The 26,768-nt window shown below is 43.1% G+C and overlaps 2 protein-coding genes across 3 annotated transcripts in view; one reads left to right on the top strand and one right to left on the bottom strand.

Annotated features, from left to right (window-relative positions):
- The window catches only part of LOC311240762 (microfibrillar-associated protein 1-like), a 75,917-nt gene extending 62,675 nt beyond the window's left edge, over window positions 1-13,242 (bottom strand). Inside the window, exon 1 of the mRNA XM_084329341.1 lies at window positions 13,056-13,242. Within this exon, the coding sequence (XP_084185467.1) occupies window positions 13,056-13,137 (82 nt within the window). The 5' untranslated portion in view covers window positions 13,138-13,242. The remainder of the gene's footprint in view (window positions 1-13,055) is intronic.
- A 4,353-nt stretch (window positions 13,243-17,595) lies between these two features.
- LOC311240282 (pleckstrin homology domain-containing family F member 1-like) lies at window positions 17,596-19,091 on the top strand. Of its 2 annotated transcripts, XR_014620482.1 has the most exons (3): window positions 17,596-18,041; window positions 18,427-18,680; window positions 18,792-19,091. XR_014620482.1 is itself a non-coding variant. In XM_084328840.1 (2 exons), exons 1-2 carry the CDS (start codon window positions 17,708-17,710, stop codon window positions 18,570-18,572), a joined length of 480 nt encoding a protein of 159 aa, XP_084184966.1. In that variant the 5' UTR covers window positions 17,596-17,707; the 3' UTR covers window positions 18,573-19,091. The 2 variants fall into 2 exon arrangements, 1 of the variants encoding a protein (XP_084184966.1); XM_084328840.1 differs by having other exon boundaries at window positions 18,427-19,091.
- The last annotated feature ends 7,677 nt before the right edge of the window (window positions 19,092-26,768 follow it).

Below are 26,768 nucleotides of genomic sequence, written 5' to 3' on the forward strand. Positions count from 1 at the left end.
CTAGGGGTGCCCAGATAATGCGACGGGGGGAAATCAAATGATTGTGGTTTCCAAGGGAGCTGAGCAAGAACCTATTCTGCAGGTCCTAGTGGAGGGCAAATTAACAGAGATTATGGCAGACACTGGAGCAGGTTTTTCCTGCATAAAGCAAAAATACGCCGCTCACTTACCCCAGTCTGGACAGTATGTTCGGACGGTCGGATTCTTGGGGAAAAACAACCGATAGCATATTACTCTAGAGCTCTTTCGCCGGTAGAGCAGGGTCTGCCACCTTGTTATCAGGCCCTGGCCGCCGCACATTTGATGTATGAGAAGGCAACGGCCGTGACAATGGGATATGACATTTGCATTTGGACACATCACAAATTGGCAAACTTGATTGAAAGAGGCAAATTTGTTCTGACCAGCCAACGGCAACAGGCTTACATGAGGCTCCTGCAGTACTCGGACGTTACGATAAAACATGCCACGGCAGTAACCCGGCGGATCTGGTACCACTCCCGAGCGAGGGTCAACCGCATGAGTGTGAGGTGGAAGCGACAGGCTTTCGTGAAACTCCGTCCTGATTTGGGAGTCGACCCGCTCGCGATAGCAGAACTCTCACTTTTTGTGGATGGGTCCTGCTATCGGGAGGGGGAAAATTTAAGGTCAGGATACGCCGTCGTACAGTGCAAACCTAACGGAGAAACACTAACAAGAAAGGCCGGACAATGCATGCAACCATGTTCGGCCCAGCTTGCAGAACTAATAGCACTAACAGAAGCATGCATAATAGCTAAAGATCGCACGGTTAACATCTTTACAGACTCTGCGTATGCGCAGGGCGTATGCCACCTATTTCGCGGCCATTTGGAAGGCAAGAGGCTTTAAGAAATCGGACGGCTCACCGATCCTTCACCACAAGCAGGTTGTGGCGCTTATTCAGGCTGTAAAGTTGCCCAAAAACATTGCTATCGTAAAGTGCCAGGCACACAGAAAAGACCTGTCCTTTGTGACGACGGGAAACAACGCGGCGGACGAGGCCGCGAAGGCGGCGGCTGCGGTGCCGTCCACGGCTGTTCTGATGTTTGCGGCCGAACTGACGACTGAGGTAACTGAGGATAATTTGAGTGATCTTCAGGACTCAGCCACGCAGGCCGAGAAACAGTCGTGGACGGAGAGGGGGGCTGTAAGGGGGGCAGATGGTCTGTGGAGGAGTCATAACGGTTTGATAGTCGCCTCCATCGATCTTCTGTCCTTAGTGATACCTGAGGCTCATGGTGTTGATCACTGTGGAAGAGCAGAGACCCTGAAACGAATCACGAAAATGGGATTTTGGTCCCCAAAGCTTCAGGCACAAATTGACGTTACACTAGCCAGGTGTTTAACATGCTTACAGGGCAATGTGCGCAAAGGAGTACCGACAGTGGCGGCTTACACACCCCTCCTTGAGGGACCATTCAGACATCTGATTATGGACTATACAGACATGATAACGCCAGTGCAGGGCAAACGATACCTCCTGGTAGTAGAGGACTGCTTTAGTCGCTGGATTGAGGCCGTTCCATCTAAACACAAGAACGCGGACACAGTGATCAAGTTCCTGTGTCGCGAGGTCATTCCGAGATTTGGAATTCCCACGATATTACAAAGCGATAATGGCCGCGAGTTCATCGACAAGGTGGTTAAAGGGCTGATGCAGAAATTAGGTATAAGACAGCGCCTTTCCTGTGTCTATAGTCCCGGGTCGCAGGGGAAGGTGGAAAGGGCCAATCTGGTCATTAAAAACAAACTGTTGAAAATCTGTATGCAAACTAAGCTTAACTGGATTGATGCTTTGCCGCTTGCTCTGATGGCTATTAGAAGCAGCGTAAACCGCCAAACACAGCTAACACCGCATGAAATGCTTACAGGCCGCAGCATGCCAGCACCGCCATTTAGACACCTGGCTAGGGGCCCGGCATTAGATATTTTTGAGCAAGATCTGAAAAAATATCTTCAGCAAGTGACTAAAATACATGAAGCTGTGTTTCGACAGGAGCAGAGAAAGGAGAGAAAGGGGGAGAAGGAGGCGGAGAAGGAAGCCACCAAACCGAGACTGATCCCTGGGGACTTGGTCTTCGTAAAGGTCCACAAGAGAAAGTGGTCATCACCCCGGAGAGAGGGCCCGTACGAGGTGATCCGATCGACTGGAACGGCAGTCCAAGTCAAAGGATCAGCGACCTGGTTCCACTTCAATCACTGCATAAAGGCCAGCGGCGATCTCTTGGGGGATACAATCGATCGCAGTTATGCAGAACCCGACATGGAGGGTCCGAGACGGCAACTGGAAGGTGCAGTGCCTGCTGATGCTCCCGCAGATGTTGGCAGCAGTGTGCGGACGGTCGGCCGGGCACAACGATGTCATTAAGAACCGTCACGGTCGACCCGTCCTTGAGGATGACGGGTTTGAGTGGGTAGGAGTCCCACGGGGTCCCGCTCAGGCTCAAGTACCAGCAGACTTTCATGACCAGGCTCAGAATCAGGCGCCCCCTTTTCCCTCCATCGAGGAAGGGGGGGAGAAGATAAGACTACAACCAAACGGGGTGTTTCCCGTAGGACCGCAAGGGCATGTTTTTGATTTTGACCATTCCCCCGTTACAGGCGGGGATACTTACCATTATACTAACGAGCATCGGGTTGTGGGGGTAGATAGGAGAGTTGAGCCTGTCCCGAACCAATCACAGGGGACAGGGGTGAGGGGAAAAAGGGAGGTCAAGGACACTGAGTCGGAAGAGGTGGGGGGACAGGATATGTTCCAGAGGACAGCCGGAACGTTGAGGGACTCAGTGGGCTCACTCTGGGCCAGGTTGAGGGGTTTGCTTCCTTCCGGGGAACAAGATGGGGGCGACTATGACTATGACGAGGAAGACCCGGAGGCTGACCCGATGTATAGGGCGGCTTTAGGGAATGAGTGGTTTAAGTGGGTCCAGTACACGAGCGCGCAGAATCAGATAGAGGATTGTTATGTCTGCTCCAAGGCACGTCCGGATAGGCTGCTGGTGAAGGGCACGAAGTTCAGTTGGGCTCAGTGTGACAGGGACGCAGAGGCATGGGAGGGGCCCCATAATAGTCGCCCTTGGTGCGAGGCAGAGTGTTTGGGGTTTCTCGGCTCTAGTCGTTTTAAGGCGGCAGGAAACGTCACGGATTTCAAGGATGTCACTATGCGGGAACGGTGTAGGAAATTGGATGTACGTGTGCAGGGGGTAGCGACGGGGTTGCCAATACCCAGAGGTGTCAAACTATGGCTGACCAAGGATTTCGAGTGCTTGCAAAAGGAGGGGACCCGGGATGTAGGGGAGGTGGCAGAGGGGCGGTGCACTACTATTTGGAGCATCACGACTAACTGTACGAAAGAAGGAAAGTGTGGACACGGGGTCGTGTTAAAGGGAGTGGATACCAACCCACGGCCTGTAGCTTGCCCTTTTCATGTCCAGGATATGGCACTGGCGGACCAATACTGGCTCTGCGGCGGTAGGAGGTTGAGGAATACACTTCCTTTAGATTGGTCAGGTAGATGTGCCCGGGTTCAGGCGATCATGCCAATGGTGGTCCTACCATTATCAGTGACGGAAGGACCTTCTGAGTCTCCTATCTCTCGAACGAAGCGTAGCTACAAGGCAGACCCAAGGGTGTATCTGGACAGCATAGGACAGCCAAGGGGCATTCCAGCCGAGTTCATGGCTAAGAATGAGATTGCGGCAGGGTTTGAGTCTATTCTGCCATGGATATCGGTCAATAAGAACACCGGGTGGATCAACTATTTGTTTTACAATCAGCAGCGGTATCTCAATTACACCGAGGAGGCGTTGGATGCAATGGGGGACCAGATGCACGCGACCAGTACGGTGGCGTGGCAGAATAGACAGGCTCTGAACTGGTTAATGGCGGAGAAGGGTGGAGTCTGTTCCATGTTTGGACAGTACTGCTGCACATTCATTCCGACGAATGTGGGGCCAGGGGGAAAGTTCTCCGAGGCCATGGCTAAGCTGAAGGATTTGAGGGAGGAATTGAGGGGGAATTCTGGCCGGAATGAAGAATGGTGGGGGAGTGGGGTGTTGGAAAGATTGGGACAGTGGGGAAGCATAGTGATGCAGACGGGGATATCCATCGGGGTGGCAGGGTTGATATTGGTTCTCCTTTTCTGTTGTGGTATGCCTCTCTTGGGTAGGCTGGTAACTTCACACGTAACGAGCCAAATGCTGATGGTGGGACAGAAAGAGATTGAGCCACAAATCGGGCCATATCCTCAGCTTTATGCTGCCTTAGAGGGAGACGAGGGGATAGAGGATTAGGGGTATGGTGAGGTAGGGACATTTTCTTTTTGTTGGTTCTTTCCTTTAAGAGTGACGGGGGATGGTCTGAGCGCAGTTTTGTTGGTTTATTCCTTTAACTAGGAATTTTAGTCTGATTTTCTAATGATCCTTCGGCATAGAGATTGCAACCATTGAAAATCATTGCATTGTTTTTTTATTTTTTTATTATTTTTTGTTTATTTTACTTGTGGTCCTGGTCAAACCGGAATGGGAAGGGGCATCGGCAGAGTGTCGGTTCTGAGCCTGAGGAAGCATTGAGAAGAAGTGGTCGGGGGATCGGTTCTGGGGACTGGAGGGACAAAAGGGGGGGGCTAACGCAGTGGGCAAGATGGGCACCTCCCGTCGAAGATGGGGGGACACGTGGTGAGGTCGGTACCAGCGCCTCCCGTCCAGGCATGGGGACATGCTTCTACGAGGACTGGAGGTGTGGCGTGGTGGTTGCTGTATTGGCAAAATGTGACTTTTGGCAATACGGTGAGGAGACTATGGCGTGGGCATGGAAGGGGGGCTGAGCGATGGACACTGGGACTCAATGTTATGGAAGAGACAATGTCATTTTTTTTGGGAGGGATGTTCTATGTTTAGTTCTGACGGTCAACTTCTCCTTTCCCTGATGAGAGTCGCGGTTTCCGGCCGGAACTGTGGCTCATTTGGTAAGCGGTGGAGGTTGGGGGGATTTGTCTGTCAGGTTAGGATTATAAATTGGGGTATTTTTTTTTGATGTTTTATTATTACTCTTGTTTTGAGCGGTTTTGTGTTTATTGTGAGAACGGTAGTCAGCCTTTGTTGGTCCGTTAGGGGTCCAGTGAATGAAGTAAGGTTTCTTGTTTAGTTAGACGTTCACATTTTCTTGGTTATATGATTTGGGTGGGACTAGGGATAGCCCCAAATGGGGGAATGTTGGGGAAAATGTGTATACGAGGGTGGAGGTAGGAAAGGGGTTAGTCTTGACTAGTTTAATATAGGTCAACTAGCAGGGCTCAAAGACACTAGGGCGACAGTCTGGCTGATCTTAAATCTTCAATCTTCAATCTTAAAACAGCCTCAAGATAGCAGATGGACATTTCAGTACATCATATCGTGTGTTCTAATCTTGTGTCTTTTCTCTCTTACACACATACACAGCACACACACAGACACAGCACACACACACAGACACACACAGTCGCACAGACATACACACCGACACACACACACATTCCCTGTGTCACAATACACACATACAATACACACACGTCTGTACACAGACACAGCACACACACACAGACACACACAGTCGCACAGACATACACACCGACACACACACACATTCCCTGTGTCACAATACACACATACAATACACACACGTCTGTACACAGACGCACACACACACAGACACACACACACATACACACACACACACACAAACACACATATCTCACTCTCTCTTCATGTTCTTAATGTTTTACATCATATCGTGTGTGGATATCATATCTTGCTTATCTCTCCTCATGTTCTCTCTCTCTCCAATGTTAAATCTACGTATCATCTTAATGTACGTCATGTCAGATCTGACATGATGTGACACGTCATCATATCTGTCATGGGGGCAGGACTGAGAGGGGATTTAGGGACAGGCAAAGGGTTCCAGGGAGAGTGTTTTTTGTTCAAGCTGTGGCGATCATCTTTGACCCATAGCTCTTGCTGTTAACGAACTTCTTTTCTTAAATAAATTACCTATTTGTTACAATTGGAAATATCGTCTCCTGCTGTGTCAAACAACCTTTCCACAACAGTGTAAAGGTACACGTATCCGTACCGAACCGTTTCAGTGTGTACCGTACCGAACGCCTGAATACTTTCGACAACAAAGTCGTGTTTCCGCGTCTCTGATTGGCCAGGTCATGTGACATGTACGCCCAATCGTGGGACCGCAAGTTTTTGGATGGTTAAGCTTAGGCGCTCTTTCGAAGTTGGTTACGGTTAGAGTTCGTCTTAGAGCATGGCGATAGAACGCCTGCCCTGATTATTGCGGCACGGTGGTGTAGTGGTTAACACTGTCGCCTCACAGCAAGAAGGTCCAGGGTTCGAATCCCGCTTGGGGACCAGGTTTCCATGGTGCCAGTTACCCAGGTGGGGTATCTCCCAGGCCTTTCTGTGTGGAGTTTGCATGTTCTCCCCGTGCTCGCAAGGGTTTCCCCCCCGATAAGATAAACCCAATGGAAAAACATGCACAACAACAAGATCGCTAACGCTGTGGCGTCCTTGACGAAGACGGACAGGAGCACTTGGATTGGTCCCCTGGCGCGGCTCACGTTGTGCCTGTCTGCTCCCGGCTGCCCTTGGGGGGGAAGGACGACGGGATGGGTTAATCGCAGATACGAATTGCATGCATGCATCGCATGTGTGCCAATTGATGACCTCGGAGCAGGTCCTAAATTATAATTATTATTATACTTTCGACAACAAAGTCGTGTTTCCGCGTCTCTGATTGGCCAGGTCATGTGACATGTACGCCCAATCGTGGGACCGCAAGTTTTTGGATGGTTAAGCTTAGGCGCTCTTTCGAAGTTGGTTACGGTTAGAGTTCGTCTTAGAGCATGGCGATAGAACGCCTGCCCTGATTCCAAACTCTAACCTTAACCAACTGCGAAAGAGTCGCCTAAGCTTAACCAGTGATAAACTAGGCGTTAGGTAGTTTGCAGGCTGTTCGACCCGGAAATAGGCGCAGAACTTGCCGTCCCACGATTGGCGCACATGTCACATGGCCTGGCCAATCAGAGCGCAAAACTCGAACGCGGAAACACAAATTTGTTGTCGAAAGAAAAATTTCAACTGCACGTACTTCTAGAAGTTTCTACGCATCATCTGATGTTGACCGGATGGGCGGGGGATCGTTTATAATTCCGTGGGCAGCGTTAGATGATTCATCCAGAGTGGGTCATATGTTCATCAGATCAGTTAGTATAGAAAACGTTCGAAAATAACGCTGAATCTTACCGTGGCTTCCTCGCGCCGCTGGCAGATGAGCGTGGAACAGATTTTTTTCTATTATGGGATGTAGAAATGCCCGATCCATTTCCAGGTTGTATAATAGTATATACGTCCAAATAACGTTGTTTATTGAGTTAGGGCGAGCGATCTATTATCCAGTGTTTCAATATGGAGTCGCGGGAGCTATAGCGAGTGGCCGGACCACATATGGATGAGCACTACCGGTTCAAAGGTTAATATCCGGTTGGCGATCTGCCGATCGGCCACCAGATGGCACTCTTGAACCGCTAGAGAGTTGAGAGGAGATCACACTTGTGTCTCAGGGCTCCGGAAAGGAAATATGATTTCGATGACAGATTTTTGAAATATTGACATCAAAGACGAGTTACGGCGTCTTCGGCAGAATGAGCATGGCTTGGAATGACGTCTTAACTCGTCCGCGGCGATCATAGTGTTAATGTGGGCCACAGTTATTATGTTTTGCTTATGGTGGTTGTACCGGGGCTATATTAGTATTGTGTTTTTTAGATTGCTGGTGTTGCTTTCATTTTTATATTTTCATAAGGAATATTTAGGGACTGATGGAGGTATAATACAGGGTGGAGCAAAGATGAGACAGCCTTAGGAACCTGTGTCTCTAACGGGGGATAATATTAGATTAGGTAGTAAATATGTGAAGCCAATCATTATGGTTGACGAATCAATATATTGTTGGCCTCATACGGTAGTTGCCTAGGTCGTTCCCTTTTTTGTTAAATTGAGATTTTTGCCTGACTGTACTCTCCTCACATTGCTGCATCTTCCTGGCTTATTGCCCGTGTCCTCGGCAGTCAGAACACTTGTTACTTTAAAAAAAATACCCATTTACCCGACTGCCTCGTATGACTTGTGACTGACCTCCGAGGGTCACAGTGGTCTTGGAGGATGACTTGGGCGGCTGTCGTATGGGGCTGACGATATGGATTAGAAGGGGGGGAGCAGGGTTGATAGAGCTAAAGGGGGGGTTAGGTGATAGATTAGTGAGGGGGGACGACTGTATTTTATTTTTTATTTTGTTTTTAAGTCTGTTTGTTATTTTTGTTGTCTTGCCATTATTGTAGTTATTGTTGTTGTCAATGTTGTGTTTGAAAAAAAATTGGGAAAAATGTGATCACAAAAAAGTTAATTGCTCCGCCATTTTTCATCAGATTGCAACGTGTTTTTTTGCTAGACGTTCACAGAAAGGTAGAGAAACTAATTTTATGGCAATAAGGTTCAGGTCTGTTCCACCCGTGAGATAGGATCCCGAAAATAGCGGTAAAAAAGAAACATGACACTAGAAGCCAGATGATTGACAGGGGCTGGCGTGAGCTGGGAAGTGTAGTGTTATGACATTCGAAAGCCCATCAAAAGCCCTGGGTCTCTTTTCTCAAAAGACTACACACACGTATGCCCAGCTTCCTTTATTTCCAGTCTAAATCCTCCGCTTTCCAATGCAATGCGCAGAGGTTTTTATATGCTCATATTTAACTAATAACACTTAAAATCATTGGTAAACAAACATAGTGCTGAAAATATACACTTTGACTGCTATTTTGATAGGGTTAGGGTCTTTACTCTACATTTGAAAAAGAAACGCAACGACTAGTTAGGTTAGTTAATAAGAAAACGAACCTCTCCTCTGCATCTTCAGACACACGGTTTAGGAGTCTCTTGAGACGAGGGTCTGACACCTCCTCTTCCTCCTGCTCCTGGTCCGGCTCCGCGTCCTTCCCCTTCTTCACAAACTGGAAGTCCTCCTCTTCCTCATCTGAGGATTCCATGGGAGCGTAGTCCGGCCTCTTCCCCGACACATACCTCTTCACCTTCACCTTTGATTGATTGATTGATTGATTGATTGAAACTTTATTAACAGATTGCAGAATGGGTACAATACAGTACAGCTCAATACACACAATTGTTAAGGGGATGCAGACCAGAGAAAGACTTTCGTCTTGTTTACATCAGGGTCCCCCATTTTCAATTCATCTGGACATATATGACATACATGACATACAGATAGTCAGTACTGCTACATCTATACATTTATGACATACCAGATTTGCAAATACAGTACTGTTTGTGATACAGAAGGAGTCAGGAAAAGGGAGTATATACATTTGACGTAGAAACTGTACATTGGAGGAGGTTGGGTGGGGGGGGGGGGTTGGGTACACTGGGATATTGACAACCATACTGGGTAATCTACATTGGAGGTGGTTGGGGGGGGGGGGCACACTGTATATACAAGCAAAACTGTACATTGAGGGGGGGGGGGGGGGGGGGGGGGGGACACTGTACAAACAAACAAAATTGTACATTGGACTATTGACAAAACCATACTAGGTAAATGACTGTACATTGGAGGGGGTTGGGTTAGGATATTTACAGGGGCCAGTGTTGAATTGCAGTCTCCCGTAGGTGTCCCTTGAGAGAGGTTTTGAAAGTGGGTCCACATTCCTTTACAGCTTTGGGTAGGGCGTTCCACATTGATGTGGCATAATTGCGAAACGTGTTTAGTCCCTTATTTGAGCCGAATCTGGGTTTAACATGATTTGTGGAGCTCCCTCTGGTGTTGTGATCGTGGTATTCACTGACCTTTGGGAAGTATTTTGACATGTACATGGGTACCTTGGTCGTGTAGTGTATCTTGTAGACCAGGCCCATTGCAAGTTGCTGTACTCTGTCGTCTACTCTAAGCCATCCTAGGTTGTCAAAGTGGGCAGGGGTGAGGTGGGTTCTAGGAGTAAGGTCAAGCAGTAGTCTGACCTTCTCCATGGAGATCTCGCCTGAGAAACAGTAGAGTTCAATGTAGTATAGTACAGAACAGTATTGTATATAAGAGTAGAGGCCAGTATGGTACAGTAGAGTAATACCAGTATAGTACAGAATAGTACAGTGGCCCTCCAGAACATTTACTACAAGCGTTGCAAGGGGAAGGCTAAGAGAATTATTAAGGACTCGAGCCACCCGAACAACTGCCTCTTTGAACTGCTGCCGTCAGGCAAGCGATACAGGAGTCTCAAGGCGAGCACAGAAAGACTCAGAAGTAGCTTCTATCCCCAGGCCATCAGGCTGCTAAACGAACAATGAATGAACACTACACAACAACAACCACCAAACACACATAGCACACACATCCACACGCACACACTCACTTTAAACAAACACACTGTAGCACCCACTACACACACTTTATAGCACACACCCACTTTAAACAAACACACTGTAGCACCCACTCCCCACACTTTATATTTATGGATGAAGGATTGCACTACAACTCGTACACCTTACTGTAAATTGTACCTAAAATTGTACCTCATCCCATTTCTGCTTTGCACTAGATAGTACTGTACATTAGTACACTGCATAGTATTGTGTATTGTATATTATATGGTAACTCAGAACATTGTACATATGTCTATACCGAACAACTGTGACCTCATTTTCTTCTTCTAAATTCATGCTATATTATGTTATTATGTTATTTGATACTATCTTGTCTAGCACAGTCTCTGGAGCGTAACAGTAAGAAGCATTTTGTATGAAAGTATTCTGTACTTCTGTATGACAACTATTAAAGAACTTGAACTTGAACTTGGCGTCCTTTCACTAAAAGGCAATCAGTTGTGCAAGTCACTTTTGGTGAGTTGTTTCTATACAATTCAGTTATATGACATTTAGGTATGACACAGGACTACACAAGCATTTTTAGTACAGAAATGTGTCAACAGACTAAAGCAGGGAACCACAATATTTTGCATACGAATTATGCAGAATGTAATATCATAACTGTCTATTACTTTTCTTGCAATTGAGCCAATTTTCCTTAGGTACGGTTTTGAGGTGTGTGTTCAACAGAATGTAGTATCAAAAACACATTCACAAAAAGTATGGGTTACTGAATGCTGAACTGCACTATTATAATCACTAACCCAGACCTTACCTGTGTCCCTGTATCACTTGTCTCTGCTGCCCTTTGATTAAAAAAACGTCCCTATGTCCATTTTCCTTTTTTTTGGGCATATTTCAGTTAGTCACAGCAAAAGTCACCTAGTAAAAGTGAGATAATTGACAATATCAAAACATGCTAGGGCTGTACCGAATAGTTCGAAGCTTCGTTCATAATGTTGACATTCTAATTCTAAATCAACATAAAAAATTTTAACATTTTTTTTTTTTTTTTTACATTTTTATTTGCCAAGGTATGGCGAGTGCCATACCTTGCCATACCAAATGGACGCCCCTGGAATAGTATAAGATAAGATATTCCTTTATTGATCCCCTTGGGGGAAATTCAGGCATCATAGGCAGCATGGGGGAGGGGAGGTACAGGTAGTAGAAATATTATAGTATAAGTACTACAGTACAGTACTAAGAACAGTATTGTACAATATAGTATACAACTGAACAGTATAGTACAGTACAAAATAGTACAGTATAGTATATAGACCAGTATAGTACAGTACAGTATGGTACAGTATATATACCAGTATGGTACAGTACAGTATGGTACAGTACAGTGTATAGACCAGTATGGTACAGTACAGTGTGGTACAGTACAGTGTATAGACCAGTATGGTACAGTACAGTATGGTACAGTACAGTGTATAGACCGGTATGGTACAGTATATAGACTAGTATAGTACAGTACAGTATGGTACAGTACAGTGCATAGACCAGTATGGTACAGTACAGTATATAGACCAGTATGGTACAGTACATATACCAGTATGGTACAGTACAGTATGGTATAGTACAGTACAGTATAGTATGGTACAGTATTGTACAGTATAGTATATAGACCAGTATGGTACAATATAAACACCTTATACTGAGTAAGGACTCAACCAGAATATCAACGTGAGCCAATATCTGGATTAATATTTTGATTTGAAATACTCATCCAAGCTAGTTTTCAACTCTCTCTCACACACAGACTCTGGCAGGAGCACTCATTCAAGGGTACTACGACTATGCTTGCACCTCATGGTACCAAAGCACCTCAAAGGCACTAAAAAACAAATTACAAACATCTCAAAACAAGCTAGTCAGACTACTACTTGACCTGACTCCTAAAACCCACCTCACCCCTGCCCACTTTGACAATCTAGGATGGCTTAAAGTAGACGACAGAGTACAGCAACTTGCAATGGGCCTGGTCTACAAGATACACTACGCGACCAAGGTACCCATGTACATGTCAAAATACTTCCCAAAGGTCAGTGAATACCACGATCACAACACCAGAGGGAGCTCCACAAATCATGTGAAACCCAGATTCGGCTCAAACAAGGGACTAAACACGTTTCGCAATTATGCCACATCAATGTGGAACGCCCTACCCACAGCCGTAAAGGAATGTGAATCACTACCTACTTTCAAAAACACTCTCAAAGAACACCTACGGGAGACTGCAATTCGAAACTGGCCCCTACAAATGTCCTAACCCAGTTGTACAGTAAATGACCAAGTATGGCTTTGTCAGTATTCCAATGTACAGTGTATCCCCTTAATAACAATTGTGTATTGAGCTGTACTGTACCCATTCTGCAATCTGTTAATACACTTTTTCAATCAATCAATCAATCAAACACACACACCGTTGTCCTAAATAATAATATCACATTAGAACTGTGCATGGTGGTAGAAATGTATGTTTATGTTGGTTCAACGTGAATTCAAGTTCCAACCATGTTAGCATGATGCTAACCACTTAGCTAACGTTACCTTTCTCATTTCTGATGGGAACCGCTCCAGCGGTGGACTGGATGGGCGGCAGCTTCATATTGAGGGCCTCCCGTCCCGCCATGTTGTCAGAGATGAATAACAGATTAATCACCGATCAAAAATATCGACAACGTTCCAACAATGAAAAAGTAAAACCGTCTACTGATGTTTTGTTTTGACTCGACGCTCTCACGTTTAACCGGAAGTAGTAGCGTTGGCGAGGGACCGGACCGGAAATGGAAAATGTCCTCTTGTCTTGTGTTCCCCTCTTTCGTCCGAATAAAACAAATATAAGATTTAAATAATTTAATGAATATAATATGATATTATTTAATATTTGTAACGTACACATCTAGTTTTGTATATATTTTCCCCTCCCATTTTTTTTATACAATGTTATGCTTGAGATTGAGCTGTGTTGCTAAAAAAGAAAAGTCCCTTTCATTTGTAGGTAGTAGGAGTGGTTAAAGTTTTGATTGATTGATTGAAAACTTCATTTAACAGATTGCAGAATGGGTACAATACAGTACAGCTCAATACATACAATTGTTAAGGGGATGCAGACCAGAGAAAGACTTTCGTCAGGGTCCCCCGTTTTCATTTCATAATTACATTTATGACATACACAACATACAGATATAGTCACTTATGGGGCAACAATAACTTGGTCATCAAATCAAATCAAATCAAATTTATTTATAGGGCCCGACAACACACGTTAATGTCCCCATGGGCCGTACAGGTCTTCTTTAAACAAGTCAAGAAGAAAACATAACAATAAGTCAAGAACAGAACAAGAACACCATTCCATAAGGTCCAAACATTTTTAGATGAATGCAAATAAATGAAAGAATGCAAGCACTCCCAGACATACCCCACACGTCATGACAACAAGGGCCGTACAGGTCTTCTTTAAACAAGTCAAGAAGAAAACATAACAAGTCAAGAACAGAACAAGAACACCATAAGGTCCAAACATTTTTAGATGAATGCAAATAAATGAAAGAATGAAAGAATGCAAGCACTCCCAGACATACCCCACACGTCATGACAACAAGGTCCTCTCACTTCAGCCTTTAATCGGCGTTGTTTATTATCACATTGAGCATTAGTACATGAGACCTTCTCTCTGTGAGAGGTAGATGGGAAGAGACAGAGAGGGAGGGAACAATCCCTTAAATACCCTCTTACCTGGCGCCAGCGTCAATAGCTCCGCCTATAGCGCCCTCTTGTGGAAACAGTTAGACAGTTACATGCAATCGTATACATCACATAACTTTAACACTCCCACTTATGGCTGTCAATACTACATAACAGGCAATATTTACACACCAACATGACCTCTGCAAATGAATTGAAAATGGGGGACCCTGATGTAAACAAGATGAAAGTCTTTCTCTGGTCTGCATCCCCGTAACAATTGTGTGTATTGAGCTGTACTGTATTGTACCCATTTTGCAATCTGTTAATAAAGTTTTCAATCAATCAATCAAATGTGACTCACTATGCTTCAGCTGTGGCTGTGGCAAACAGCTCACTGCTAATGAATGAATGAATGAATGACCTTTATTTATATAGCACCCTTCACAGCACGAATGCACAGGGTGCTTTACACTACAGCTTAATATAAAAACACAATAAAAACAAAATCAGAAATAAATGACAACAACAAACAGCAGTTAAAAACAGTGAAACCAGATAGAAAAAGTAGAATAAAAGAATTTGGATAAAATCATGAGTCACGACTCACTAATTAAAACAAAACTATAGAACAGTGAGGACAAGAAAAAGTGCCTATGCATGACCAAAAGCCTGTCTGAACAAATGTGTTTTTAGTTGTTTTTTAAAATAGTTTTCAGAGGGGGCAGTTCGCAGGTCCAGGGGGAGAGCGTTCCAGAGCCTTGGTGCTGTCACCTCGAAGGCTCGATCACCCCTTGTTTTTAGCCTGGACCTGGGGACCACCAGGAGGTGCTGATCGGCAGATCTGAGTGAGCTGGTGTTGGTGTAGGGATGGATGAGTTCAGTGATGTAGATAGGGGCCTGACCGTGAAGTGCTCTGAAAGTGAAAGTGAGGACTTTGAAGTGAATTCTATAGTGTACCGGGAGCCAGTGCAGGGATACCAGAATGGGAGTGATGTGACATGATTTTTTTGACCTTGTGAGTAGCCTGGCTGCAGCATTTTGGACCAGTTGTAGTTTATCTGTGGATGATTTGGTGAGACAGGTGAAAAGTGAGTTGCAGTAGTCAAGCCTAGAGGAAATAAAAGCATGCACGGACAGTTCTAGTTCAGAGTGAGATATGATTGTGCGTAGTTTTGCAATGTTTCTGAGGTGAAAGAAGCAGGTGCGGGTGAGTGTTTTGACATGTTTGTCTAGGTTCATGGCCTGGTCGAAGACAACACCCAGGTTTCTCAGGTGGGGACGTATGTTGTCTTTAAGGGACCCCAAGTGAGTGACCACTCTAGCTGCAGTCTTTTCAGCTGCTACGATCAGCACCTCAGTTTTTTTGCATTTAACTGGAGGAAGTTACTCCCCATCCAGCTCTCAATGCCGAGTAGTCATTTAAAAGAGCAGAGTAGTTGTATGTCGTCTGCATAGCAGTGGTATTTAACACCCTGCTCCCTCTCTCACTAATAGCTTCCAGCTATGTTTCAATGGAAGTTGGTGTTCATCCAATCCTTCCATGGAGGCAGGTGAGGAGGGAAGGGGGTAGGCAGGGGCGGATGGTTTGGTATGGAGACAATGCCACCATTTATGCTACTACACTATATATTTTACTACACCATTTATGCTACTACACTATATGCTACTACACTATATATTTTACTACACCATTTATGCTACTACACTATTTATGCTACTATACTATATATGCTACTACACTATATATGCTACTACACTATATATACTACTACACTATATATTTTACTACACTATTTATGCTACTACACTATTTATGCTACTACACTATATATGCTACTACACTATTTATTGGCTACTACACTATATATGCTACTACACTATTTATGCTACTACACTATATATGCTACTAAATTATCTATGCTACTACACTATCTATGCTACTACACTATACACACACACACCTTCACCACTACCACAGACACAATTTATAAACACAAACATTTTGTGTGACTTGATTTATTTGTAGTTTTTATTTACTGGTGTTTTTCTGGTACTGCTTTTATTATATTGAGAGAAGCCGTGCAAAATGTCATTGCACCTGAATATAATGACAATAAAGATCATTCTGATTCTGAGATATAGCTGGGTGTCATCGGTGTAGCAGTGATAATTGAGACCATGTTTCCTGACGATCTGACCAAGGGGGAGGAGGTAGATGGTGACGAGAACTGAATCCTGGGGGACACCTTGTTTGACTGGAGCCACCGAGGAATGCGTACTGATGACGCCTGTATATATAATATTTTTGTGTTATTATTTAGTTGCAGTGCATGGCATTTGATCACTATGTGGCGCTCCATTGTTTGTACTTGATGTAACAACAGTTTTAATTAGATTTAACTTGAGCCAGTGACTCACTTCACTTCTTGTCCACCTGCCATCCGGCAGCAGCGTTAACTTGTCTAGTAAGTTCTCTAGTAACGATGTGACTCGTGTCTGTAAAATGATTATTTGATCTATGTACATTTAATTAATAAAGTCGTATGGCCAGGCATTGTATGGTCATAGGCCTAACCTTGTGTTGTAATAATAAATGGGTGTGTCCTAAATCCCAAAAGCGACAACGTCTGATTTCCCACGTGATAAGCTAAGCTATCCTTGTGCGGTTATGTCATGTTGACAAGTTGACGTCACACAGCCAGACAGGTTACAATAAACGAACAATAAACACTATGCAACAACCATCAAATGCACACAGCACACACATCCACACGCACACACTCACTTTAAACAAACAACTCACTGCAGCACCCACTTTAGAACACCTAAACACACTTTACACTTTATAGGTAAAGGATTTGCACTACAACTCGTACACCTTACTGTAAATTGTACCTAAATTGTACCTCATCCCATTTCTGCTCTGCACTATATAGTATTGTATATTAGTACATTGCATAGTATATTGTATGGTAACTCAGTTACTTCTATTCTGCATCGAACATTGTACATATGTCTATACTGAACACTGTGACCTCTATTTTTACTTCTATTTTACATGCTATACTATTTAATTTCATACTTATCTTGTCTAACACAGTCTCTGGAGCGTAACAGTAAGAAGCATTTTGTATAAAAGTATTCTGTACTTCTGTATGACAACTATTAAAGAAACTTGACTTAAGACCAGGCCAGGGGGGGTTTCAATGATTACAAGGGACTTCTCTCTCTCTCTCCGCCCCTTCCAGGCTGGGTCTTGCAAGACCAGTTATCTGAATATGGAACTTCCCCATAACGAGGAATGAGGAGGCGTGAAATTCTCTGGGTATAAAGACGCCTCCTGTCCTGTGTTGTGTCACTTTACTTGAGATATCCCAACAGCCTGTGAAGAGGCACACAGGGGTTAAGAGAGACTGCACACTAACGGCTGCAGCGTAAACACAGGCTATACTTCTACAGTACGTTCGTTAACCCTAGTTCAGTTTCTAGTGATTACTACTGAAGATAACATGGACCCGCTAGCTTCTACCGAGGAGAACCGTGAGCGGATCCAGGCGGTGGATAATTCTTTTGGCCCCTCAGTGAAATCCCTGGCCACGCCGGGTCAAGTCAAGTCAAGTCAAGTCAAGTCAAGAGTTTTAATTGTCACGGCATACAGGTATACAATGAAATGCGGGTGGTCTTGCACGCCGGGTCGGGCTCTGATCGGAGAGGGTCGTCTGATGAAGCTGTCTCGGCGCCGACCACAGCCCAAGGCTTTCTTCCTCTTCAACGACGTGCTGGTGTACGGCATCCTCCTCCTGCACGGCCGCTGGCACGCCAACCGACAGATCATCCCTATAGGTAGGTAGATAACTCATAAGCTAGCGAGTAAAGGGATACTATGGGCGGGATCCACAAAGAATGGATTGCACGGTGCTAATTGCACCCTTACTTACAATTCATTATGAATTGAAAATGGGGGACCCTGATGTAAACAAGACGAAAGTCTTTCTCTGGTCTGCATCCCCTTAACAATTGTGTGTATTGAGCCGTACTGTATTGTACCCATTCTGCAATCTGTTAATACAATTTTCAATCAATCAATCAATCACCTGCACGGATTGTTGTCGACCGCCCTAAGCAAAGACACCCAGCTAACGACAACACGTCTGTAGTTAACAAATTAATACTTTTGACAAAAAGAGTGATTGAACTCTAACGTGGCCTCTTCCTCCTCTCTCTCCAGAGGATGTTCTGCAGGACGACCTGGAGGACAGTCCGCTCATGAAGAACCAGTGGCTGATCCGCACGCCGCGCAAGTCCTTCTACGTGGCGGCGGTTGGAACCATGAACTTGAGTGGTAATGAAATTACCTGCCATTCTAATAACTAAAGAACAATCCATCAAGCCAACGTATCAAGACAATCTTCCAAGAAACTGACAGAAGACACACTACAGTAAAGCATCGATGTTCTCATGTACTGGCACGCAGCCAATAAGGTATTGATTGATGGAGATAACAATTGTGGTATATGTATAATGACGTTCCAACCATTGGTAATGGACTTGTGATAGTAATGGTATCTTTTGTATGCATTTGTACTCATACAGATTTTACGGTTTGGATGAAGTTTTGGATGCTTCTTCATTAAAATCAGTTCAAGAAATCAACTTGTGTTTTGCGTCGTGCCCGAGGATGTCACAGTAAAATCTTAACTGCACGTTAAGTCAAGTTGGAAGCAAGATGGTGCCGCCGGTGTTCGTCTCATCGCTCGTCATGAAGCAGCGCGTGGGATGGACCACGGTGTAAACTAGGGCTGCACGATTATGGGAAATAATCTAATTGCGATTATTCTGACAGATATTGCGATTTGTGATGCGATTATAACATTTTTTTTAAACAGCAGCCCAACAGAGGTTTAATGTAAAATGTGGCTTGCATTAAATGATACTTGCATGAAATGTCTCTTAGGTTTATTCCGGTTGGAACCATCGTGATGCTATCAGCTTTTAAGCCACTGTGATACCCGATAAAACCAATCTCTTTAGCTGTGGACGTACTGCACACTCAAAAACATCATTCAGCAGTAATACAGAGGGGTGTACAGGTATATTCCAAGTTAAGAGATTTGATAATTACTGGGTCACCTCTTTCCAGAATATCTTAACTGGTGGGCAGTCCCAGTACATGTGCATAAATGTCCCCTCGTCCCCATTTGTACATAAGGAGCATTTGGAATCTTGTTTAAGACCCATTCTGTTCAGTCTTATAGGAGTCAAGTATGTCCTGTGAATATAGTTAAGATTGATTTGTTGATGGTCCGGGTTCCTTGATGTAAGTCGGACATTTGCCCGGGCTTCTTGCCAATCAAAGTCACTTTCCAGGTCTGGTATATCCCTCCTCCAGACAGAGTCTAGGTGGAGGGTTTCATACGAGGACGTTAGTAATTGATGATAAATATCTGAAACAAAACCTCTCGATGTCTCTCTTTCATAGAATAATTTGTGGTATCTGTGGTGTTCAATTGGTATCTCTAATGGAACACCGTGAGACTTCAAACATAACAGTAACTGTATGTAAAAAAGATGTGTGGACTTGGTGAGATTACATTTTTTGCGTATTTCTTCAGAACTACAAAAACCCTGTTTGTTAAAAACATCCCCTAATGAGTGTATGCCTTGCTTTTCCCATATAGGGAATCTTATAGGTCGTTTTCCAATCAAGAGTGCATTGTTATTGAATAAGGGAGTATGATTATGCCATTTATGTGGGTTAGGATATCCGGATTGCATGAGTAATTATGGGGCCATATTTCCGTTCACATTGCTTAATTGATAATTTAGTGTATACTATGTCCTTCAGTCTATGTGGGGCTACTATATTTTCTTCTAGATTTCTCCAGGATACTAATGCTTGGGGATCAAACCATATTGTCAATGGACTTAATGTGTACGCCTTAAAATATAGGAAAAAATCTGGAAATGCCATGCCACCATCTGCTTTATTTCTCTGTGCGGTGGATCTTTTTATACGTGGTGGTTTGTTATTCCAAATAAATTTGTATGTGGAGGAGTGTAATCTTTTCCAGTAACCCTCTGGAGGGGGTAACGGTAGCATTGAACTGAAGAAGTTGATTCTAGGTAGTACATCCATCTTAACTATTGATATCCGTGCTTGTACTGTGTTTTTAAGTTTTGCCCATCTATCAAGGTCGTCTTTGATTTTGTTTTGGATTTTTGTGTAGTTGTGCTTCACCGTTTGTCTTATGGTGGGGAATATTTCCACTCCCAAGCATCTGAAATGTTTTATTATCGGTATCTCTCCTGGGAGGGTTGTATCTTTTTTTGCAGGGGTGTTAAGTGGAAGGAAAGCCGACTTCGGCCAATTTATCTTAAATCCCGATAAATCACCAAAGTCCTCAATCAGCTTGAGCAGATGAGGCAATGTGGTGTTGGGGTTTTGCATGAACAATATTACATCGTCCGCATATAAACAAATTTTTTGTTGTGTGCCCTTGATTACGATTGGTTCTATGGATTGGGATTGTCTTATATATTGTGCTAAAGGCTCTGATGATAGATCGAATAGTCCGGGACTAAGAGGGCAACCCTGTCTAGATGAGCGTGATACCGGAAAGATTCCGGAGGTGATAATGCCTGTTGTAATCATGGCCGAAGGGTCTTTGTATAATACTTTAATCATATCAATGAAACCTTTACCTAGCCCCATCCTTTCTAATACTGCCCATAGATATGACCATTCCAACCTGTCAAAGGCTTTCATTGCATCCAGGGACAGCATCGCCTTAGGTGTGGTGTCATCCTTGTCAGCATCTAGTACGTGTAGTAATCGTCTTATGTTATCAGTGATCAAGCGGCCTCTTATGAAGCCAGTTTGGTCCGGATGAATTAAAGACGTCATATGCTTTTGTAGTCTGATGGCTAATACCTTAGAGTACAGTTTGATATCGGTGATAATGATGCTTTAAAGTTAAGCTTCAGATTAATATTCATCTTGTAATAGATTTAAAACATGTGATGGGAGCATTACTAACCTGAAGACCGACACAACCATCTAGAAAAGCTCCATTGGAAACTGTTTGGAAAAGGGCAGGGACTTTCAAAAATACTTGACAGGTGATTGGATGAATCTGTCTATCATGATACCATCAAACTATTAACTGCTCTAATTATAATGCAAGGATGAGAGTTTAAAAGATATTAATTGCAGCCAACATTTATTTGTTTCAATCAAATGGAACAATTTGAACAATTACAACAACAGTTACACAGGTAAGGCTAATGCTGTCGGGAGAGTAAGATGGTCGGTCAAATTGGGCCGCATTGAAAATCACTCGATGACGGAAGAGACGCTGTCGGGAGAGTAAGATGGTCGGTCAAATTGGGCCGCATTGATAATCACTCGATGACGGAAGAGACGCATAGGGCCACTGAGAGAAAGAGAGAGAGAGAGAGAGGGGGGGAGAGAGAGAGAAAAGCTGTTATATACAGTACATGTGGGGAGTCAGTGTGCTGAGTGTCTGTATCTTTCCCAATACACTTTATTCAAATCGAGGATTTAGTTTGAGGATATTTTCAAAAAAAAAATTAAATACACTTTTTATTTTTTTGTAATTAAAAACGAAGGTTCGAAAAAACCCTGACGAAGTTCAAAGCACAAAAACAGGCTTCGGGACAGCTCTAGCACGCACGCACGTATGTTCAGTATGAGTATGAAAAGTTCAGTATGTATGTTCAGTATGAAGTATGTATGTTCAGTATGTATGTAAAAATAAACCATAATTATACTTTTTCAGGAGTACAGTGACACTGATTTCATCATTCTAAAATGTATTCTAATTAATTATATAATAACTGGTTATACATGCTGTATGTATCTTAGTTGACAGTGGCACGGGACAGATTGTCTCTAAACTTGAACAAAACAAAACGAATGATTTTTGGAAATCGTAATTATGACACACCGATCCAAGTTACGATAGATGATACCGTTATTGAAAGAGTACAGCAAACCACTTTTTTTAGGAGTGATCATAAATGAAAAAATGTGTTGGAAGCCTCACATAAGCCATGTAAGAACAAATATTTCAAAGAGTGTGGGTATTATGTGGAGGTCAAGGTATTGGCTGAACCAACAATCTTCTGTTATCTTATATAATGCTTTGGTCCTTCCATATTTGAATTATTGTGTTGAGGTGTGGGGAAATACCTATGAAACCAACCTACTTCCTTTGGTTATGCTCCAAAAAAGAGCAATTAGGATTGTAACAAATGAGAGCTACAAAGCACATACAAATTCTTTGTTTTTAAAACTTTCATTTCTGAAATTAAAGGACCTGGTGGATTACAAAACTGCCCAGTTCATGTACAGAGTCATTCACCACAGCCTTCCTGACAAGATACAGAAATTGTTCTGTGAGAGAGCTGGACTCCAAAGATATAACCTTAGAGGGAAACTCAAACTGGAACAGCAATCTTCAAGACTAACCAGGAAGGCTATGTGTATTTCTCTTTGTGGAGTTACCTTGTGGAATAATCTGGAGGAGATCAAATCCAGTCAATCCATAAATATATTAAAGAGGAAATTCAAAATGGTGTTCACAAAATACACCAGGGAGGAAGACCAAGGTATTATATGAGAATGATTTGAAGGGTGACATGAGAGTATAGTCTAGCGTGTGTGATTGTGTTGTGTGTAGTTGAAGTATTTGCAAATTGTATGGTATTATATGTATTGGTAATCGTGTCACATACTTGCTGAAGTATATAGTTATTGATGGGGGATGGAAACATATAAGCTTTGCTTCTTCCATCTCCTTTTCAAACAGTGTATAGTTTCTGGCTGTTTTATTTTTAAACGTTTTGGGGGGGGGGGGGGGGGGGTCCTTTTTTCCCCATTTCATTTATTTTCAAATGTTGTTTTGCCGGACAATGGTAAATGTAGCCAAGCTAACACTGTGGTTTGAAATAAAACGATTGAATCTTGAATCTTGGACACTATACAAATTCCCACGGTACAGTACTGGCCACCCTCTTCAGTCAACAGAGCACTGCAATATGCTGCACATTATCAGCATTGTGTTGGTCGCTTAGTTGATCAGCACCATGGACAGATGCCTCTCTCTCTCTCTTCCCCCCCCCCCACACTGAATAGATGCTCATTGTTACAGTGTACTTACCGCATTACACTTCCTTAACAATAACCCTAACTGTAACTGAGGGGTACAATTCCCTGACTGTATTGATAAGTATGGTATCATTAAACCACTACCACTTTATGTACTTTAACTACTGGCCATACAGTACACAATATCTAAATATGATGAACACTTTCCCACATATGAAATCAGGTCCACACAAAAGGTAATAATCAAATATTTAATATATAGCAAAAGGTACATATAATAGTTACTATTACATTTATGATTTGAATGCACTTGTAAGGCAAATGAGTATTCGTAGGCAAATCAACACTGAATGTCCAATCTCTGGTTACGCAGGAAGCAAGTATACAACCCGGCTCTTAGGGAATTATAACGATGGCACTTAATGATTATAGCGGGATATACTGTAAGGGTCCTGCCGGTTGTAAGCCAGTAGGGGGGGTAGGAGAGCCGTCAGCTGTATCCCGTCTGGTCAACGATTTCTAGGGAGAATTCAGGTACAGAACACAGTGCCCGTAGAATCTTGATCCACAGATGAATACACTTGGGCTCTCTTGTAGACGGTAGCTGTAGCTGTAGGTCCACAACGAAGAAGAAGCGAGGCGACCTCAGACTTGTGCATACTAGTCATCTTGTCCAACATCTTGGTGGGCAAATGACATGTGATAAACACATGTTATCTTTAAATAACTATGGCAATTGAGCTGCATTAAGTCACATTGGCAGGCACGAAATGCATCACAAGAGAAAATAAACCAATGATAACTTCAGATGACTATGAAAAATCAAGTAAAGAATGTGATACAGGGAGATCACTATAGCGATAAGTTATATAAATCAATGATTCAACCTTTTTAATTCAGGGCCCTGAAAGACTGGTACACCATGGTAAAATATGGACAGAATTACACTGCTATGCAGACCTCACTACGCCTGTATGTCACCACCTGAAGGTGTTGACAGTGAAATGTCACAACTTTTCAGGCTATTTACCTTGAAAAACTAGAGGGCTGTAAAATCTATATCACTTCCCCCAAATTAATGAACCAGTGCTGTATACTTACCAAATAAAATCAGTTTAATGTAGCCATTTCAATATTAGACCAGTTACCATGATGGAAAGAAAAATACATCTTTATGGCTTCACTACAAACTACCCTATCAATGTACCAGTATTTGTCTCTAAACAGCTTCCAACCAGTTTTATTTTAGTTTTGAGATTTCTCCAGATGCTAGTCTAAAAATGTGAAATGATATACATCCATAAACTATATCTGATGTAATTCCACATTTAATAACATCACTGTTCAATTGTAACTAGTCTATATTCATTCCTTACGAGTTTATATTTTTACCAACACTACCTTTCAATAATCAATGTGTATCTTTGCACAATTGACCTATTCCAAGCAGTCCTTAGCTTGACCATTGAACGAAACATTTGTGATGGGGCCAAAAACTGAAATCTTTTAATAGAAGTTATAGAGTCAAGAAATGAACAGACCTTGGGATAAATAACAGTCCCACCTTTTCAATAGGCAGATTATAGAGTCCAAATTACAAAGTCCCATCTCAATTTATTGAAAAACAGTGACACATCCAGAAGATTGATCCACAGCTTAGAACTGGATGACCTGGCCCTGGAAGAGAACAAAGGAAAAGCAGTGTTAGACTAAAGGCCAATAGGCAGCAGAGCATGGGGCCAAAGGTCAATAGGACAATTAAGAATAGCACTGCCTCAGGTTATGGCAGCTAAAAACTAATAAGCATATTATTACCCATGAATTTACACCACAAAATACAATCCGATGATCGAACATTTCAAAACAGAATTTACACCACAAAATACAATCCGATGATAGAACATTTCTATACAATCTGAACATTTTAAATAACTGTTTGTGATTAATTATGTGCTAGTCTAGAGACGACCATCCCGTGAATCATGAACGCATGGAATTCAAAAGGAGCTAAAATGATCTTGTGGTGGTGAAAAAGCATTTGGAAATAACATTGAAATGCCCAATAAGGTTAATTAAAATGTGATTTTTCATAAATGTACTTGCATTTGGTCCAATTGCTTTCTCACCTCAAACAAAATACACCAGGGTTCACTAGGAAGCGGTCTCAGACCACCTCAAGAGTGGACCAGGGTGCCATGTTTGATTCAAGTTACACATGTCCCTAACAGAACTGTAGCAGGAGAGGAAACGTTCCTGGGGTCAATTTAACTGGACAACACAGGTGTAAAAGGACCCAAGCCTGTGCTCAGGCAAGTCTGCTATTTTTACTGAGTTTCAGGATAGGAAACTTCAGCTCCATCCAAAAATAAAAGCATGGCACCAGAGACCATGCGTGTGACAATCCATTACAAAACTTGTCTGATGCTATAAATCAAGTTACCAAGCTTAAAAAGGGAAAATCCTCCATAAAACATACGCTACACACCTCCACGGCATCCAATTAACATCTCTAGCCTAGCCACCATACATTACCTGAGAAGAGGGCTGCAACTAGGCCTGCCGCAATAAGCAATAAATCGATTAATTGCCGCGATAATTAAAATGAATGCAATGATTTTGACGGGCGCGATTAATTGCTATTTGCGTGTTTGTTTGAGGCGGAACCAGTGCAGTGCCCCTTGTCAGTCACTGTCCGTGTTGGGAGGCGGGCCGCTGGCTTTACTACAGAGCACAGCACAGGAGCTCCGTGGGGCTAACGTTAACCCTCATTGTGTCTATTCTACTAGCATTAACGTTACTCATACAAACAATCAATAGCGAGTTATATTGATCACGCTATGTACGATAGCCATGCTAAAACGCTAGCACAACATTAGCACCTAACCTAACAACAAGCCTTAACAAGTCAGCAATCTTTTTGCGAGACTAAACTCTCCGCTCGGTGGCAAATTGTGTTGATGTCGGTTTTGTTTAATCAATAAATGAGGCAGAATACACAGTGACTGTATCCTTTGTTTATTGCACTTGTGCCTGCTGCAAACATAATGATTATGAAATCCTATGAGAGACATTAAAGATGGCGGCGTTCTGTTTTCGTTCAGACTCCCTCAGACTCTCCAATGAGTGACGCGTCTCTATTCTGACCAATCAGTGGTCTGCAGTGTTTCACGTGACTTTTCTGGTACCACTTCTACCAATAAGATGCATGCATCTCACTTCTACTCGCTTGGAACCACGACAGAGCAGGGACTAAAAAAGTACCTGATAATCACAACAATACTTCCGGTCCGGTCGGTGGGCTTCAAAATAAAAGTCTAAAACACCGGAAAAGACGGAGCGGTGGGCTTCAAAATAAAAGTTTTGGGAAATAAATTTCTCCAAAAAAAATTCTCTAACCGGTCGCAATAATATCGCTTATCGTGATATTTTCGGGGGCAATT

The sequence above is a fragment of the Notolepis coatsorum genome (assembly GCF_963971535.1).
Source record: "Notolepis coatsorum genome assembly, chromosome: 14".
Lineage (NCBI taxonomy): Eukaryota > Metazoa > Chordata > Actinopteri > Aulopiformes > Paralepididae > Notolepis > Notolepis coatsorum.